This window comes from Oncorhynchus mykiss, chromosome 6 (assembly GCF_057628025.1).
Source record: "Oncorhynchus mykiss isolate SJ-2025 chromosome 6, ASM5762802v1, whole genome shotgun sequence".
NCBI classification, from domain to species: domain Eukaryota; kingdom Metazoa; phylum Chordata; class Actinopteri; order Salmoniformes; family Salmonidae; genus Oncorhynchus; species Oncorhynchus mykiss.
In genome coordinates, this window is record NC_143027.1 from 68,954,314 (window position 1) to 68,975,088 (window position 20,775).

At 41.7% G+C, this 20,775-nt stretch overlaps 1 protein-coding gene across 4 annotated transcripts in view; it reads left to right on the forward strand.

Annotated features, from left to right (window-relative positions):
• Positions 1-20,775, forward strand: part of LOC110526459 (tyrosine-protein kinase Fes/Fps) — a 50,148-nt gene that overhangs the window by 15,897 nt on the left and 13,476 nt on the right. For all 4 annotated transcript variants that reach the window (XM_090238725.1, XM_021607450.3, XM_021607451.3 and 1 more), the window contains exons 4-8: positions 2,708-2,804; positions 3,067-3,250; positions 8,356-8,493; positions 8,605-8,724; positions 19,573-19,695. In XM_090238725.1, coding sequence (XP_090094851.1) covers positions 2,708-2,804; positions 3,067-3,250; positions 8,356-8,493; positions 8,605-8,724; positions 19,573-19,695 — 662 coding nt within the window. The remainder of the gene's footprint in view (positions 1-2,707; positions 2,805-3,066; positions 3,251-8,355; positions 8,494-8,604; positions 8,725-19,572; positions 19,696-20,775) is intronic.

Below are 20,775 nucleotides of genomic sequence, written 5' to 3' on the forward strand. Positions count from 1 at the left end.
ATCAAATGTTTCAGGTAGCCTTCCACAAGCTTCCCACAATAAGTTGGGTGACTTTTGGCCCATTCCTCCTGACAGAGCTGGTGTAACTTTTAGGCCTCCTTGCTCGCACACACTTTTTCAGCTCTGCCCACAAATGTTCTATATGATTGAGATCAGGGCTTTGTGATGGCCACTCCAATACCTTGACTTTGTTGTCCTTAAGCCATTTTGAAACAACTTTGGAAGTATGCTTGGAGTCATTGTCTATTTGGAAGACACATTAATTTCCTGACTGATGTCTTGAGATGTTGCTTCAATATATCCACATCATTTTCTTTCCTCATGATAACATCTATTTTGTGAAGTGCAACAGGCCCTCCTGCAGCAAAGCACCCCCGCAACATGATGCTGCCACCCCCGTGCTTCACGGTTGGGGGTGGTGTTCTTTGGCTTGCAAGCCTCCCCCTTTTTCCTCCAAACATATCGATGATAATAATGGCCAAACAGTTCTATTTTTGTTTCATCAGACCAGAGGACATTCCTCCAATAAGTACGATCTTTGTCCCCATGTGCAGTTGCAAACCATAGTCTGGCTTTTTAATGTCGGTTTTGGAGCAGTGGCTTCATCCTTGCTGAGCGGCCTTTCAGGTTATGTCAATATAGGAACTGTTTTACTGTGGATATAGATTCTTGTTTACCTGTTTCCTCCAGCATCTTCACAAGGTCCTTTGCTGTTCTGGGATTGCATTGCACTTTTCGCACCAAAGTACGTTCAACTCTAGGAACCAGAAGGTGTCTCATTCCTGAGCAGTATGACAGCTGTGTGGTCCCATGGTGTTTATACTTGCGTACTATTGTTAGTACAGATGAACGTGGTACCTTCAGGCCTTTGGAAATTGTTCCCAAGGATGAACCAGACTTGTGGAGGTCTACAATTTATTTTCTGAGGTCTTGGCTGATTTCTTTTGATTTTCCCATGATGTCAAGCAAAGGGGCACTGAGTTTGAAAGTAGGCCTTGAAATACATTCACAGGTACACCTCCAATTGTCTCAAATTATGTCAATTATCCTATCAGAAGCATCTAAAGCCATGATATTATTTTCTGGAATTTTCCAAGCTGTTTAAAGGCACAGTCAACTTAGTGTCTGTAAACTTCTGACCCACTGGAATTGTGATACAGTGAAATAATCGGTCTGTAAACAATTGTTGGGAAAGTTACTTGTGTCATGCACAAGTAGATGTCCTAACCGACTTGCCAAAACTATAGTTTGTTAACAAGAAATTTGTGGAGTGGTTGAAAAACAAGTTTTAATGACTCCAACCTAACTGTATGTAAACTTCCATCTTCAACTGTATATATACAAATGGGGGATTGGAAATAATGCAGACAATTACATTGATGGAAGCCACAATCTATCTGCAGTAATAAATCTGATGTACCCCCTAAAAAATAGTTATTTTTAACCTTTAGATCAGTGGTCACCAACCGGTCAATTGCGGTCGACTGGTTGATCTCAAGGCATTCCTAGTCGATCACCAAACATTTCTGTAAATAAAACTACGATAAAGCCTTGTTCCTATTTTTTATTTTGTTTAGTTTTTTTGTTTCATGCTGTTGGCGGTAGGTGCACTTCATTCAGCAGCCCCAGTCCCGGGAAGGCAAAGTGTTCCCATTTTTAACCATTTCATGTGTCAGAAGGTAGAACTCCGCCTACCCGGCGAACCTAGAGAACAAATCAAGTGCACCGTCATTGTCATAGCAAAGTTGATACTGTGAAATTTTAAAACTAATACAGCAAAGAGCTACTGTTTTTATGAGTAAGTTCATGTTTAAGTTGTTGTTCAACACTGTCAGCACCTTGTTCAACACTTTTATAAGCCATAAAATACACTTTCTCACTACTTCAACTCATGCTACAACCAGCACTGCAGCTGCAATGAATGATTGTATCAAATTTTTGATAAGCTTGCATTGTTGTTATTATTAGTGGCTTGTCTTTTTTAATATCGAGGAATATTTATCTTTCTCTGATCATAGGAATAACAACATGAATTGGTACATGAGGCAGAAATAATGCAGTGCGACTTGAGTTTTGCCATCAGCTAGAAGACTGTTCTCTTTTCTCAGCGGAGGGACCGCTGCTCCCTGCCTCCCCTCAGACTGAACATCAGATGCAGGCCATCAGTCCAGTAAAATAATAATAATAATACTATGCTCACTCAGCTCTACCTCACAAGTACTACAACAAATTATCTATTCCCAGTGTGATCATATACCTACATTTTTTAAATATAATTTCAAAATTGTCTGAGAAGAACATAATTGGCATGGCAATTCAAGCATAGCCAATATACAGTGATAATGTATTTGGCCTATAGCCTACTGCACAAACATCATTGCTACAGAACTGTTTTTAATTGGTTAATGTTACATAGGCATTTTGACTCAGAAAGTGATCATGACTCAGAAAGTCACTCCCACTTTTAACAAACCACACCCGTATCACTTGTTTGTACAGTATCACCTCCACTCCTTTTTAAGTACATTTATGATCCCCTCCTTTCCCTCTGATGACGGTGCTGTGTGGTTAGATAGTAGAAATGTATTTGAGGACTCTCATTGTTCTTAGAGAGTGGCTGAATAGCTCTCTACTCATCCCATTTGTTCTTCAATTTATGCACCTTGTTTGGATGAGGTAACACTAATATACCCTTTCCATTTGTCAGGTGACCCAGACAGAGCTGGAGAGGCTGAAGGCCAGCTATAGACAGCTGGTGAGGGATGCAGGGCAGGCAAAGAGGAAGTACCAGGAGGCCAGTAAAGGTGGGGAAGCTCACTCTTGCTCTATATCATTTCTCCAAACAGCACAGACACACTCTCACTTTGACTGACTGAAAGGTTTACATTCTGGACAACAGATGATCATTACCTCCTGATATTTCTGTTTAGACAACTGATGTCCGATTGATTCACCAAATTAACACAGTTGATCATATTAGTAGTGACTATTTGTCATGTGTATTGTTTTTCCACTTCTATGCTACATTTGTGTGTTCTACTGATATATGTATATGTGTTTGTTTAGATAAAGAACGTGAGCGTGCGAGGGAGCGCTATGTGAAGGCTACTCTGAGGCTCCATGAGCTTCATAATGAGTATGTTCTGTCAGTCAGAGCAGCCCAGGTGTACCATCAGCACCACTACAACCAGGCCCAACCTGCCCTGCTCATGGCACTACAGAGCCTACAGCAGGAGATGGTACTCGTACTGTAAGTGTGTGTGTGTGTGGGTGAGTGAGGGGAAAGCACAACTCTGTCAGTGAATTCCCAGTCAGTGATGATCATATTGTGTGTGTACAGCGCGGTAGGGAAGTACTGTGACTCTATGGTCATCCCATTGTTACACTGCATGGTTTTGTATCTCACCTAATATCCTTCCCTTTTGATGGTAAGATTTCAAGTGCTCTCATGAGAAGTTTGACATAATAGTTTTGGGCTGTTGTCCAAACACACATAATGTTATCAATACTGGCCCTGGAGACCCACAGGGTGTGCAGGCTTTTGTTGCAGCTCTGTACTATACATACAGTGCCTTCGGAAAATATTCAGACCCATTGACTTTTTAAACATTTTGTTACGTTACAGCCTTATTCTAAAATTGTTTAAATAAAACAATTTCCTCAGCAATCTACATACAATACCCCATAAAGACAAAGCGAAAACTGTTTTTTATACATTTTGCACATAAAAAACTGAAATACCTTATTTAGATAAATATTCAGACCCTTTGCTATGAGACTTTTAAAATGATCTCAGGTGCATCCTGTTTCCATTGATCATCCTTGAGATGTTTCTACAACTTGATTGGAATTCACCTGTGGTAAATTCAATTGATTGGACATGATGATTTGTATTATTGACTGTATGTTTGTTTTACTCCATGTGTAACTCTGTGTCGTTGTATGTGTCGAACTGCTTTGCTTTATCTTGGCCAGGTCGCAATTGTAAATGAGAACTTGTTCTCAACTAGCCTACCTGGTTAAATAAAGGTGTAATAAAAAAAAATGTAAAAAAAATTGGAAAGGCACACACCTGTCTATATAAGGTCCCACAGTTGACATTGCATGTCAGAGCAAAAACCAAGCCATGAGGTTGAAAGAATTGTCTGTAGAGCTCTGAGACAGGATTGTGTCGAGGCACAGATCTGGGGAAGGGTACCAAAACATTTCTGCCGCATTGAAGGTTCCCAAGAACACAGTGGCCTCCATCATTCTTAATTGGAAGAAGTTCGGAACCGCCAAGAGCAATCGGGGGAGAAGAGCCTTGGTCAGGGAGTTGATCAAGAACCCGATGGTCACTGACAGAGCTCTAGAGTTCCTCTGTGGAAATTGGAGAACCTTCCAGAAGGACAACCATCTCTGCAGCACTCCGCCACTCAGGCCTTTATGGTAGAGTGGGCAGCCGGAGACCACTCTTCAGTAAAAGGCACATGACAACCCACTTGGAGTTTGCCAAAAGGCACCTGAAGACTCTCAGATCATGAGAAACAATATTCTCTGGTCTGATGAAACCAAGATTGAACTCTTTGGCCTGAATGCCAAGCGTCACGTCTGGAAGAGACCTGGCACCATCCCTACGGTGAAGCGTGGTGGCAGCATCATGCTGTGGGGATGTTTTTCAGTGACAGGGAGACAAGTCAGGATCGAGGAAAAGATGAACGGAGCAAAGTACAGAGAGATCCTTGATGAAAACCTGCTCTAGACCTCTCATGACCTCAGACTGGGGTGAAGGTTCACCATCCAACAGGACAACAACCCTAAGCACACAGCCAAGACAACACAGGAGTGGTTTCGGGACAAGTCTCTGAATTAAAATAATAATAATAATTTCAACTTTTTTCAACCAGGTAGGCCAGTTGAGAACAAGATCTCATTTTCAACTTGTGACCTGGCCAAGATAAAGCAAAGCAGTGCGTCCAAAAACAACAACACAGAGTTACACAAAGGATAAACAAAACATACAGTCAATAACACAATAGAAAAGTCTATGTACAGTGTGTGCAAATGTAGTAAGATTAGGGAGTTAAGGCAATAAATAGGCCATGGTGGCGAAATAATGACAATTTAGCATGAACACTGGAGTGATAGATGTGCAGATGATGATGTGCAAGTCGAGATACTGGGGTGCAAAAGAGCAAAAAAATAAATAACAATATGGGGTGGGTGTGCTATCTACAGATTGGCTGTGTACAGGTAGAGTGGTTGGTAAGCTGCTCTGATTGTTAATGCTTAAAGTTAGTGAGGGAGATATGTCTCCAGCTTCAGTGATTTTTGCAATTCGTTCCAGTCATTGGCAGCAGAGAACTGGAAGGAAAGGCGGCCAAATGAGGTGTTGGCTTTGGGGATGACCAGTGAAATATACCTGCTGGAGCGCGTGTTGCTATGGTGACCAGTGAGCTGAGATAAGGCAGGGCTTTACGTAGCAAAGACTTATAATTGACCTGGAGCCAGTGGGTTTGGCGACGAATATGTAGCGAGGGCCAGCCAACAAGAGTATACAGATCGCAGTGGTGGGTAGTATATGGACTTTGGTGACAAAACGGATGGCACTGTGATAGACTACATCCAATTTGCTGAGTAGAGTGTTGGAGGCTATTTTGTAAATGACATCGCCGAAGTCAAGGATAGGTAGAATAGTCAGTTTTACGAGGGTATGTTTTAGAGGTCGACCGACTATGATTTTTCAACTCCGATACTGATTATTGGAGGACCAAAAAAAGCCGATACTGATTAGTCGGCCGATTTTTATTTTTTTATTTTTATTTGTTTATTCATTTTTAAATGTTTAAAAAAAGTATGTTTTATATATATATATATATATATATATATATATATATATATATATATATATATATATATATATATATATATATATATATATATATATATATATATATATATATATATATATTTATTTGTAATAATGACAATTTCAACAATACTGAATGAACAATGAACACTTTTATTTTAACTTAATATATATATAATACATCAATAAAATCAATTTAGTCTCAAATAAATTATGAAACATGTTCAATTTGGTTTAAATAATGCAAAAACAAAGTGTTGGAGAAGAAAGTGCAATATGTGCCATGTAAAAAAGTTCATTGCTCAGAACATGAGAACATATGAAAGCTGGTGGTTCCTTTTAACATGAGTCTTCAATATTCCCAGGTAAGAAGTTTTAGGTTGTAGTAATTATAGGACTATTTCTCTCTCTACCATTTGTATTTCATATACCTTTGACTATTGTTCTAATAGGTACTTTAGTATTGCCAGCCTAATCTTGGGCTTGAAGTCATGAACAGTGCAATGCTTGAAGCATTGCTAAGAGGTGCTGGCAAATGCAGGAAAGTGCTGTTTGAATGAATGCTTATGAGCCTGCTGCTGCCTACCACTGCTCAGTCAGACTGCTCTATCAAATCATAGACTTAATTATAATATAATAACACACAGAAATTACGAGCCTTAGGTCATTAATATGGTCAAATCCGTAAAACTATAATTTCGAAAACAAAAAGTTTATTCTTTCAGTGAAATACGGAACCGTTCCGTATTTTATCTAACGGGTGGCATCCATAAGCCTACATTTTGCTGTTACAATTCACAACCTTCAATGTTATGTCATAATTATGTACAATTCTGGCAAATTAGTTCTCAATGAGCCAGGCGGCCCAAACTGTTGCATATACCCTGACTCTGCGTGCAATGAACGCAAGAGAAGTGACACAATGTCCCTAGATAATATTGCCTTCTAACATTAATTTATTTTAACTAAATATGCAGGTTTAAGAAATATATACTTGTGTATTGATTTTAAGAAAGGCATTGATGTTTATGGCTAGATACATTCGTGCAACGATTGTGCTTTTTTCGCAAATGCGCTTTTGTTAAATCATCCCCCGTTTGGCGCAGTTGGCTGTCTTTGTTAGGAAGAAGTAGTCTTCACACAGTAAGCAAAAAACCAGACGGCCCAAACTGATGCATATACCCTAACTCTGTTGCACAGAACGCAAGAGAATTAACACAATTTCCCTAGTTAAAAGAAATTCATTTTAGCAGGCAATGTTTACTAAATATGCAGGTTTAAAAATATATACTTGTGTATTGATTTTAAGAAAGGCGTTGATGTTTATGGTTAGGTACACATTGGTGCAACGACAGTACTTTTTTGCGTATGTGCTTGTTAAATCACCCGTTTGGCGAAGTAGGCCGTGATTCAATGATAAATTAACAGCCACCGCATCGATTATATACAACGGAGGACAAGCTAGATAAACTAGTAATATCATCAACCATGTGTAGTTAACTAGGGATTATGTTAGGATTGATTGTTTTTTTATAAGATAAGTTTAATGCTAGCTAGCACCTTACCGTGGCTCCGTGATGCACTCGCATAACAGAGACTGTCTCGTGGAGTGCAATATAATCGGTGTCCAAAAATGCAGATTACCGATTGTTATGAAAACTTGAAATCGGCCCTAATTAATCGGCCATTCCGATTAATCGGTCGACCTCCAGTATGTTTGGCAGCATGAGTGAAGGAGGCTTTGTTGCAAAATAGGAAGCCAATTCTAGATTTAATTTTGAATTGGAGATGCTTAATGTGAGTCTGGAAGGGGAGTTTACAGTCTAACCAGACACCTAGGTATTTGTAGTTGTCCACATATTCTACGTCAGAACCTTCCAGAGTTAGTGATGCTAGTCGGGCGGGCGGGTGCGGGCAGCAATCGGTTGAAGAGCATGCATGTCCTTGAGTGGCTCAGCCAGAGCCCGGACTTGAACTCAATCAAACATCTCTGGAGAGACCTGAAAATAGCTGTGCAGCAACCCTCCCCATTCAGCCTGACAGAGCTTGAGAAGATCTGCTGAGAAGAATGGGAGAAACTACCCAAGTACAGGTGTGCCAAGCTTGTAGGATCATACTCAAGATGAATCGAGGCTGTAATCGCTGCCAACGGTGCTTCAACAAAGTAGTGAGTAAAGGGTCTGAATACTTATGTAAATGTCATAGTTCTGTTTATTTCGATTTTTTATGAATCAGCAAACATTTCTAAACAGTTTTTGCTTTGTCATTATGGGGTATTGTGTGTAGATTTAATTTTAGAATAAGGCTATAACCTAACAAAATGTGGAAAAAGTTAAGGGGTCTGAATACTTTCCGAAGTCACTGTACCTATTTAATAACTGATCATCAAGCCTTTGATTAGATGGTACATTAGTGCTGGGCTAGAAAAAAGCCTGCACACCCAGTGGGTCCCCAGACCAGGATGGAATAATACGGCCCTGACCTCTGACTTTTGCCCTGTAACCCAGGAAGGAGATCCTGCAGGAGTACTATGACATGTCCAGTATGCTCCAACATGAGGTCGTATCTGTCCACGAGGAGATGTCTGCTGCTTTGATGGCCATAGAGCCACACAGAGAGTACGAGAGCTTCATCCAACAGAACAGGTATTCAGCTGCAAGTCACTCTGGATAAGAGAATCTGCTAAATTACTCAAATGTAAATATTCAGATCTTAGTGCAGTCAAGAGGCTGAAAAGTTTCACCATGTGTGTTCAGGTCTGTAGGGGAGGTTCCGGTGTGTGTGGAGTTTGACTCTGGTCTTCTGGAGAACACAGATCGACTAAAGACTGGAGAGCTGGAACTAAATGAGCTTACAGTGGAGGGGATCCAGCACAGGTTAGTTTATACGCACACACAGGCACAGCGCAATCAAAAAATATTCAGACCCCTTGACTTTTCCCCCAAAAAGCCTCATTCTAAAATGTACTAAATCCTCATCAATCTACATACAATACCACATAATGACACAGCAAAAACAGGTTTTTATAATTTTTTTCACATTTATAAAAACAAAAAACATATACCTTATTTACTTAAGTATTCAGACCCTTTGCAATGAGACTTGAAATTGAAATCAGGTGCATCCTGTTTCCATTGATCATCCTTGAGATGTTTCTACAACTTGATTGGATTCCACCTGTGGTAAATTCAATTGATTGGACATGATTTGGAAAGGCACACGTATGTCTATACAGTAAGGTTCCCACAGTTGACAGTGCATCTCAGAGAAAAACCAAGTCATGAGGTCGAAGGATTTGTCCGTAGAGCTCTGAGACAGGATTGTGTCGAGGCACAGATCTGGGGAAGGGTACCAAAACATTTCTGCAGCATTGAAGGTCCCCAAGAACAGTTGCCTCCATCATTCTTAAATGGAAGAAGTTCAGAACCGCCAAGACAACCTAGAACTGGCCGCCCGGCCAAACTGAGCAATCGGGGGAGAAGAGCCTTGGTCAGCCTTGGTCAAGAACCCGATGGTCACTCTGACAGAGCTCTAGAGTTCCTCTGTATGAGAGATTGAAAAAACTTTCAGAAGGACAACCATCTCTGCAGCACTCCGCCAATTAGGCCTTTACAGTGCTTTGCGAAAGTATTCGGCCCCCTTGAACTTTGCGACCTTTTGCCACATTTCAGGCTTCAAACATAAAGATATAAAACTGTATTTTTTTTGTGAAGAATCAACAACAAGTGGGACACAATCATGAAGTGGAACGACATTTATTGGATATATCAAACTTTTTTAACAAATCAAAAACTGAAAAATTGGGCGATTTCAGGTTTTCATAACAATCGGTAATCGCCATTTTTGGATGCCGATTATGGCCGATTACATTGCATTCCACAAGGTTACTGCGTGGCAGGCTTGACCACCTGTTACCTGAGTGCAGCGAGGAGCCAAGGTAAGTTGCAGGCTAGAATTAAACGTATCTTTTAAAAAACAATCAATCTAAACATAATCACTAGTTAACTCACATGGTTGATGATATTAGTAGGTTAACTAGCTGCATTGCATATAATCAATGCGGTGCCTGTTAATTTATTATTGAATTACAGACTACTTCGCCAAATGAGTGATTTAACAAAAGCACAATCGTTGCACGAATGTACCTAACCACAAACATCAATGCCTTTCTAAAAATCAATACACAGAAGTATATATTTTTTTAAACCTGCATATTTAGTTAAAAGAAATTAATGTTAACTAGGGAAATTGTGTCACTTCTCTTGCGTTCATTGCACACCGAGTCAACAGGACAACTACCCTAAGTACACAGCCAAGACAACGCAGCAGTGGCTTTGGGACCAGTCTCTCTGAATGTCTTTGAGTGGCCCAGCCAGAGCCCGGACTTGAACCTGATCAAACACCTGTGGAGAGACCTGAAAATAGCTGTGCAGCGACACTCCCCATCCAACCTGACAGAGCTTGAGAGGATCTGCAGAGAAGAATGGGAGAAACTCCCCAAATACAGGTGTGCCAAGCTTGTAGTGTCATACCCAAAAAGACTTGGCTGTCATTGCTGCCAAAGGTGCTTCAACAGAGTACTGGTTAAGGGTCTGAATACTTAAGTAAATGTGATATTTCCGTTATTTAAAAAAATAAAAATGTATAAAAAACTGTTTTTGCTTTGTCATTATGGGGTAATTTGTGTAGATTGATGAGGATAATTATTTATTTTTAAAAGTCTGTAACGTAACAATAAAAACAGGCCAAACAGTTCTATTTTTGTTTCATCATACCAGAGGACATTTCTCCAAAAAGTAAGATTTTTGTCTCCATGTGCAGTTGCAAACCGTAGTCTGGCTGTTTTATGGTGGTTTTGGAGCAGTGGCTTCTTTCTTGCTGAGCGGCCTTTCAGGTTATGTCGAAATAGGACTCGTTTTACTGTGGATATAGATACTTTTGTGCCTGTTTCCTCCAGGATCTTCACAAGGTCCTTTGCTGTTGTTCTGGAATTGATTTGCACTTTTCGCACCAAAGTACGTTCATCTCTAGGAGACAGAACGCGTCTCCTTCCTGAGCGGTATGACGGTTGCGTGGTCCCACGGTGTTTATACTTGCGTACTATTGTTTGTACAGATGAATGTGGTACCTTCAGGCGTTTGGAAATTGTTCCTAAGGATGTAGCAGACTTCTGGAGGTCTACAAAAAAGTTTCTGAGGTCTTGGCTGATTTCTTTTGATTTTCCCATGATGTCAAGCAAAGAGGCACTGAGTTGGAAGATAGGCCTTGAAATACGTCCACAGGTACACCTCCAATTGATTCAAATGATGTCAATTAGCCTATCAGAAGCTTCTAAAGCCATGCCATCATTTTCTGGAATTTTCCAAACTGTTTAAATGCACAGTCAACTTAGTGTATGCAAACTTCTGACCCACTGGAATTGTGATACAGGGAATTATAAGTGAAATAATCTGTCTGTAAACAATTGTTGGAAAAATGTCTTGTATCATCCACAAAGTAGATGTCCTAACCAACTTGCCAAAGCTATAGTTTGTTAACAAGAAATTTGTGGAGGGGTTGAAAAACTAGTTTTAATGATTCCAAAGTGTATGTAAACTTCCGACTTCCACTGTGTGTGTGTATATACAGTGGGGAGAACAAGTATTTGATACACTGCCGATTTTGCAGGTTTTCCTACTTACAAAGCATGTAGAGGTCTGTCATTTTTATCATAGGTACACTTCAACTGTGAGGGACGGAATCTAAAACAAAAATCCAGAAAATCACATTGTATGAGTATTTGATCACCTACCAACCAGTAAGAATTCTGGCTCTCACAGACCTGTTAGTTTTTCTTTAAAAAGCCCTCCTGTTCTCCACTCATTACCTGTATTGACGAATACGCTCGGCATTCAACACCATAGTACCCTCCAAGCTCGTCATCAAGCTCGAGACCCTGGGTCTCGACCCCGCCCTGTGCAACTGGGTACTGGACTTCCTGACGGGCCGCCCCCAGGTGGTGAGGGTAGGCAACAACATCTCCTCCCCGCTGATCCTCAACACTGGGGCCCCACAAGGGTGCGTTCTGAGCCCTCTCCTGTACTCCCTGTTCACCCACGACTGCGTGGCCACGCACGCCTCCAACTCAATCATCAAGTTTGCGGACGACACAACAGTGGTAGGCTTGATTACCAACAACGACGAGGCGGCCTACAGGGAGGAGGTGAGGGCCCTCGGAGTGTGGTGTCAGGAAAATAACCTCACACTCAACGTCAACAAAACTAAGGAGATGATTGTGGACTTCAGGAAACAGCAGAGGGAACACCCCCCTATCCACATCGATGGAACAGTAGTGGAGAGGGTAGCAAGTTTTAAGTTCCTCGGCATACACATCACAGACAAACTGAATTGGTCCACTCACACAGACAGCATCGTGAAGAAGGCGCAGCAGCGCCTCTTCAACCTCAGGAGGCTGAAGAAATTCGGCTTGTCACCAAAAGCACTCACAAACTTCTACAGATGCACAATCGAGAGCATCCTGGCGGGCTGTATCACCGCCTGGTATGGCAACTGCACCGCCCTCAACCGTAAGGCTCTCCAGAGGGTAGTGAGGTCTGCACAACGCATCACCGGGGGCAAACTACCTGCCCTCCAGGACACCTACACCACCCGATGTCACAGGAAGGCCATAAAGATCATCAAGGACATCAACCACCCGAGCCACTGCCTGTTCACCCCGCTATCATCCAGAAGGCGAGGTCAGTACAGGTGCATCAAAGCTGGGACCGAGAGACTGAAAAACAGCTTCTATCTCAAGGCCATCAGACTGTTAAACAGCCACCACTAACACTGAGTGGCTGCTGCCAACACACTGACACTGACTCAACTCCAGCCACTTTAATAATGGGAATTGATGGGAAATGATGTAAATATATCACTAGCCACTTTAAACAATGCTACCTTATATAAATGTTACTTACCCTACATTATTCATCTCATATGCATACATATATACTGTACTCTATATCATCGACGGTATCCTTATGTAATACATGTATCACTAGCCACTTTATACTATACTATGCCACTTTGTTTACATACTCATCTCATTTGTACATACTGTACCCGATACCATCTACTGTATCTTGCCTATGCTGCTCTGTACCATCACTCATTCATATATCCTTATGTACATATTCTTTATCCCCTTACACTGTGTACAAGACAGTAGTTTTGGAATTGTTAGTTAGATTACTTGTTATTACTGCATTGTCGGAACTAGAAGCACAAGCATTTCGCTACACTCGCATTAACATCTGCTAACCATGTGTATGTGACAGATAAAAATTTGATTTGATTTGTATTAACTGCACCTGTTTGAACTCGTTACCTGTATAAAAGACACCTGTCCACACACTCAATCAAACAGACTTCAACCTCTATACAATGGCCAAGACCAGAGAGCTGTGTAAGGACATCAGGGATACAATTGTAGACCTGCACAAGGCTGGGATGGGCTACAGGACAATAGGCAAGCAGCTTGGTGAGAAGGCAACAACCGTTGGCGCAATTATTAGAAAATGGAAGAAGTTCAAGATGACGGTCAATCGCCTTCTGTCTGGGGCTCCATGCAAGATCTCACCTCATGGGGCACCAATGACCATGAGGAAGGTGAGGGATCAGCCCAGAACTACACGGCAGGACCTGGTCAATGACCTGAAGAGGGCTGGGACCACAGTCTCAAAGAAAACCATTAGTAACACACTACGCCGTCATGGATTAAAATCCTGCAGCGCACGCAAGGTCCCCGTGCTCAAGCCAGCGCATGTCCAGGCCCGTCTGAAGTTTGCCAATGACCATCTGGATGATCCAGAGGAGGAATGGGAGAAGGTCATTTGGTCTGATGAGACAACAATATAGCTTTTTTGGTCTAAACTCCACTCGCCGTGTTTGGAGGAAGAAGAAGGATGAGTACAACCCCAAGAACACCATCCCAACCGTGAAGCATGGAGGTGGAAACATCATTCTTTGGGGATGCTTTTCTGCAAAGGGGACAGGACGACTGCACCGTATTGAGGGGAGGATGGATGGGGCCATGTAACGTGAGATCTTGGCCAACAACCTCCTTCCCTCAGTAAGAGCATTGAAGATGGGTCGTGGCTGGGTCTTCCAGCATGACAACTACCCGAAACACACAGCCAGGGCAACTAAGGAGTGGCTCCGTAAGAAGCATCTCAGGGTCCTGGAGTGGCCTTGCCAGTCTCCAGACCTGAACTAATAATTACTAATAATTACTAGAACTAGTAACTATTAATTACTTAAAAATCATCATACAATGTGATTTTCTCTCACAGTTGAAGTGTACCTATGATAAAAAAAATTACAGACCTCTACATGCTTTGTAAGTAGGAACAAAATCGGCAGTGTATCAAATACCTGTTCTCCCCACTGTATATACACACACATTCTCATTCAAGTGTTTTTATTTATTTTTTACTATTTTCTACATTTAAGAATGATAGTGAAACATCAAAACTATGAAATAACACATGAAATCATGTAGTGACCGTAAAAGTGTTAAACAAATCAAAATATATTTTGTATTTGAGATTCTTCAAATAATCACCTTAATGCCTTGATGACAGCTTTGTACACTCTTGACATTGTCTCAACCAGGTTCACCTGGAATGCTTTTCCAACAGTCTTGCCAACAGTCTTGAAGGAGTTCCCACATATGCTGAGCACTTGTTGTTTGCATTTCCTTCACTCTGCAGCCCAACTTATCCCAAACCATCTCATTTGGGTTGAAGTCGGGGGATTGTGGAGGCCAGGTCATCTGATGCAGCACGCCATCACTCCTTCTTGGTCAAATAGCCCTTACACAACCTGGAGGTGTGTTGGGTCAATGTCCTGTTGAAAAACAAAGGATAGGCCCACTAAGCCTAAACTAGATGGGATGTCGTATCTCTGCAGAATGCTGTGGTAGTCATGCTGGTTAAGTGAGCCTTGAATTCTAAATAAATCACACAGAGTGTCACCAGCAAAGCATCCCCACACCATAACACCACCTCCTCCATGCTTCACTGTGGGAACCACACATGCGGAGATCATCCGTTCACCCACACGGTGGTTGGAACCAGAAATCTCCAAGAAATTATCTTCTTATTGGTGTCCTTTCGTAAATCAAATCAAATGTATTTATATAGCCCTTCGTACATCAGCTGATATCTCAAAGTGCTGTACAGAAACCCAGCCTAAAACCCCAAACAGCAAGCAATGCAGGTGTAGAAGCACGGTGGCTAGGAAAAACTCCCTAGAAAGGCCAAAACCTAGGAAGAAACCTAGAGAGGAACCAGGCTATGTGGGGTGGCCAGTCCTCTTCTGGCTGTGCCGGGTGGAGATTATAACAGAACATGGCCACGATGTTCAAATGTTCATAAATGACCAGCATGGTCCAATAATAATAAGGCAGAACAGTTGAAACTGGAGCAGCAGCACGGCCAGGTGGACTGGGAACAGCAAGGAGTCATCATGTCAGGTAGTCCTGAGGCATGGTCCTAGGGCTCAGGTCCTCCGAGAGAGAGAAAGAAAGAGAGAATTAGAGAGAGCACACTTAAATTCGCACAGGACACCGAATAGGACAGGAGAAGTACTCCAGATATAACAAACTGACCCTAGTCCCCCGACACATAAACTACTGCAGCATAAATACTGGAGGCTGAGACAGGAGGGGTCAGGAGACACTGTGGCCCCATCCGAGGACACCCCCGGACAGGGCCAAACAGGAAGGATATAACCCCACCCACTTTGCCAAAGCACAGCCCCCACACCACTAGAGGGATATCTTCAACCACCAACTTACCATCCTGAGACAAGGCTGAGTATAGCCCACAAAGATCTCCGCCACGGCACAACCCAAGGGGGGGCGCCAACCCAGACAGGATGATCACATCGGTGACTCAACCCACTCAAGTGACGCACCCCTCCTAGCGACGGTATGAGAGAGCCCCAGTAAGCCAGTGCCCCTGTAATTGGGTTAGGCAGAGAATCCCAGTGGAAAGAGGGGAACCGGCCAGGCAGAGACAGCAAGGGCGGTTCGTTGCTCCAGAGCCTTTCCGTTCACCTTCCCACTCCTGGGCCAGACTACACTCAATCATATGACCCACTGAAGAGATGAGTCTTCAATAAAGACTTAAAGGTTGAGACCAAGTTTGCGTCTCTGACATGGGTAGGCAGACCTTTCCATAAAAATGGAGCTCTATAGGAGAAAGCCCTGCCTCCAGCTGTTTGCTTAGAAATTCTAGGGACAATTAGGAGGCCTGCGTCTTGTGACCGTAGCGTACGTGTAGGTATGTACGGCAGGACCAAATCAGAGAGATGGGTAGGAGCAAGCCCATGTAATGCTTTGTAGGTTAGCAGTAAAACCTTGAAATCAGCCCTTGCTTTGACAGGAAGCCAGTGTAGGGAGGCTAGCACTGGAGTAATATGATCAACATTTTTGGTTCTAGTCAGGATTCTAGCAGCCGTATTTAGCACTAACTGAAGTTTATTTAGTGCTTTATCCGGGTAGCCGGAAAGTAGAGCATTGCAGTAGTTTAACCTAGAAGTGACAAAAGCATGGATTAATTTTTCTGCATCATTTTTGGACAGAAAGTTTCAGATTTTTGCAATGTTACGTAGATGGAAAAAAGCTGTCCTTGAAATGGTCTTGATATGTTCTTCAAAAGAGAGATCAGGGTCCAGAGTAACGCCGAGGTCCTTGACAGTTTTTTATTTGCGACGACTGTACAACCATTAAAATTAATTGTCAGATTCAACAGAAGATCTCTTTGTTTCTTGGGACCTAGAACAAGCATCTCTGTTTTGTCCGAGTTTAAAAGTATAAAGTTTGCAGCCATCCACTTCCTTATGTCTGAAACACATGCTTCTAGCGTGGGCAATTTTGGGGCTTCACCATGTTTCATTGAAATGTACAGCTGTGTGTCATCCGCATAGCAGTGAAAGTTAACATTATGTTTTCGAATGACATCCCCAAGAGGTAAAATATATAGTGAAAACAATAGTGGTCCTAAAACGGAACCTTGTATAACACCGAAATTTACAGTTGATTTGTCAGAGGACAAACCATTCACAGAGACAAACTGATATCTTTCCGACAGATAAGATCTAAACCAGGCCAGAACTTGTCCGTGTAGACCAATTTGGGTTTCCAATCTCTCCAAAAGAATGTGGTGATCGATGGTATCAAAAGCAGAACTAAGGTCTAGGAGCACGAGGACAGATGCAGAGCCTCGGTCTGATGCCATTAAAAGGTCATTTACCACCTTCACAAGTGCAGTCTCAGTGCTATGATGGGGTCTAAAACCAGACTGAAGCATTCCGTATACATTGTTTGTCTTCAGGAAGGCAGTGAGTTGCTGCACAACAGCCTTTTCTAAAATTTTTGAGAGGAATGGAAGATTCGATATAGGCCGATTAGTTTTTTATATTTTCTGGGTCAAGGTTTGGCTTTTTCAAGAGAGGCTTTATTACTGCCACTTTTAGTGAGTTTGGTACACATCCGGTGGATAGAAAGCCGTTTATTATGTTCAACATAGGAGGGCCAAGCACAGGAAGCAGCTCTTTCACTAGTTTAGTTGGAATAGGGTCCAGTATGCAGCTTGAAGGTTTAGAGGCCATGATTATTTTCATCATTGTGTCAAGAGATATAGTACTAAAACACTTGAGCGTCTCTCTTGATCCTAGGTCCTGGCAGAGTTGTGCAGACTCAGGACAACTGAGCTTTGAAGGAATACGCAGATTTAAACAGGAGTCCGTAATTTGCTTTCTAATAATCATGATCTTTTCCTCAAAGAAGTTCATGAATTTATCACTGCTAAAGTGAAAGCCATCCTCTCTTGGGGAATGCTGCTTTTTAGTTAGCTTTGCGACAGTATCAAAATGGAATTTCGGATTGTTCTTATTTTCCTCAATTAAGTTAGAAAAATAGGATGATCGAGCAGCAGTAAGGGCTCTTCGGTACTGTCTTTCCAAGCTAGTCTGAAGACTTCCAGTTTGGTGTGGCGCCATTTCCGTTCCAATTTTCTGGAAGCTTGCTTCAGAGCTCGGGTATTTTCTGTGTACCAGGGAGCTAGTTTCTTATGAGACATGTTTTTTAGTTTTTAGGGGTGCAACTGCATCTAGGGCATTGCGCAAGGTTATATTGAGTTCCTCAGTTAGGTGGTTAACTGATTTTTGTCCTCTGGCGTCCTTGGGTAGACAGAGGGAATCTGGAAGGACGTCAAGGAATCTTTGTGTTGTCTGTGAATTTATAGCACGACTTTTGATGTTCCTTGGTTGGGGTCTGAGCAGATTATTTGTTGCAATTGCAAACGTAATAAAATGGTGGTCCGATAGTCCAGGATTATGAGGAAAAACATTAAGATCCACAATATTTATTCCATGGGACAAAACTAGGTCCAGAGTATGACTGTGACAGTGAGTGGGTCCAGGGACATGTTGGACAAAACCCACTGAGTCGATGATGGCTCCGAAAGCCTTTTGGAGTGGGTCTGTGGACTTTTCCATGTGAATATTAAAGTCACCAAAGATTAGAATATTATTTGCTATGACTACAAGGTCCGATAGGAATTCAGGGAACTCAATGAGGAACGCTGTATATGGCCCAGGAGGCCTGTAAACAGTAGCTATAAAAAGTGATTGAGTAGGCTGCATAGATTTCATGACTAGAAGCTCAAAAGACGAAAACGTATTTTTTTTTTTTTTTTTTTGTAAATTGAAATTTGCTATCGTAAATGTTAGCAACACCTCCGCCTTTGCGGGATGCACGGGGGATATGGTCACTAGTGTAGCCAGGAGGTGAGGCCTCATTTAACACAGTAAATTCATCAGGCTTAAGCCATGTTTATATAGTGGTTTCTTTTCAGCAATTTGACCATGAAGGCCTTATACAGAATACCACATACCTTGTCATAACACAACTGGTTAGCTCAAATGCATTAAGAAGGAAATAAATTCGACACAAATTAACTTTTAAGAAGGAACACCTTCTTGGCTCAAATGCAATAAGGAAAGAAATTCCATAAATTAACTTTTAACAAGGGACACCTGTTAACTAAAATGCATTCCAGGTGATTACCTCATGAAGCTGGTTGAGATAATGGCAAGAGTGTGCAATGCTGTCATCAAGGAAATGGGTGGCTACTTTGAAGAATCTCAAATATAAAATATATTTTGATTTGTTTAACACTTTATTTTGGTTACTACATGATTCCATATGTGTTATTTCCTAGTTTTGATTTCTTCACTATGATTCTACAATGTAGATGTATTTTATTTTTTGAAGGACCTGTAATGAGTAGGTGTGTCAACTTTTGACGTGTACTATATATATATATATATATATATATATATATATATACTACTGTTCAAAAGTTTGGTGTCATTTAGAAATGCCCTTGTTTTGAAAGAAAAGCACATTTGTCCATTAAATTAGCATCAAATTGATCAGAAATACAGTGTAGACATTGGTAATGTTGTAAGTAACTATTGTAGCTGGAAACGGTAGATTTTTATGGAATATCTGTATAGGCATACAGAGACCACTCCTGTGTTCCAATGCCACGTTGTGTTAGCTAATCCAAGTTTATCATTTTAAAAGGCACGCACACACACAACCTCAACACCAACAACACATTTCACCCCTTCGTCCCCCTTCTCTCCAAATGTCTCTACCCCTCTACCAGGTTGACTGCAGTGGAAGAGGAACTGCTTACTCTAGCTGGTAATGTGGTTTCCCAACAGGCCTCAGTCAACCAGCTGGAGTTGGAGCTAGAGGCAGAGGAAGAGTGCATCAAACGGGGTCAGAGGTGAGGCGATATCCACATGTACTGGAAGGTCCAACTTTACATGGGCAAGCATACTTTTGTCCTATATCTGCCTAATCACTTAGGCAGATATAGTGTCATTAGATAGCACTTTCAGCTGTTATACCTGATAATATGGTCATTTATCCTGGGTAAACAGAATAGAATTAAATTTTTATGGTCTGAACCAGGATAAAGTTGGCTCTGGCAGTACCAAACCACTGTCTTCACCAACACTGACTGGGAAAAAAAAGAGTAATGCATTTTGCCATTGATCTGCGTCATATTGTTGAGGTGTGTTGGTGTATCTCCTCTCAATGGTGGTGTTCCATCTGCAGGCAGTCTCCTATCAGAGTAGTTTAGGCTGCTCTCCTCTCTGCTAAGGCTGGCTAAGCTGGCTGCTCTCTGGGGGACAGACTCACTATGCCTTATGAATATAACATGGTGATATGAGGAGACTTTTCAAGCTTCTCTCATTTGTCTTGGTTTAGATGCCTGTCCGCTGTTATTAGACGTTACTAATAAGCTCTTAGTGCATAGATGGAGCAGCTGTGTTGACTGACACTAGCCTAATGTTCACTGGTGCCGAGGGAAACATGCCTCTCCTTAAGGAGTCATGGGTTTGATGAAACACTTTGGAAATCAACAGAGACAGACGGGAGCGACTGAATGCTTTCTTGATTAGTAAAGAACTCTTTTACCCAAGTGGTGATGTTAGTTAATGTAGCAGTGCAATATTTGAAAAGTAAGTAAGGAAGAATTTTGTCCACAAATATACCGACATTTCTATTATATGTAAAAAAGATTATGATTAGCGAATGCCATAATGTAGTTATTTTGTTAGGTACTCCCTATTAGCTGAAATATATATTTTTACGAAGCCATTTTCGCTGTCGCGCTAGCTGTTCGGTTTGAACAGATTCACAATTCATGGGAATTTGTCACACTATGAAGACGTCTCCCTGTAAGGCACGTGTTGCATGGCAATCTCCCTGCACTTGCCTGGGCTGGTCTGTTCCCGCCATGGCTAAAGCCAGTGTGAGAAACGTGCTAACAAACATTTGTGCTATGAACTAAATAAAT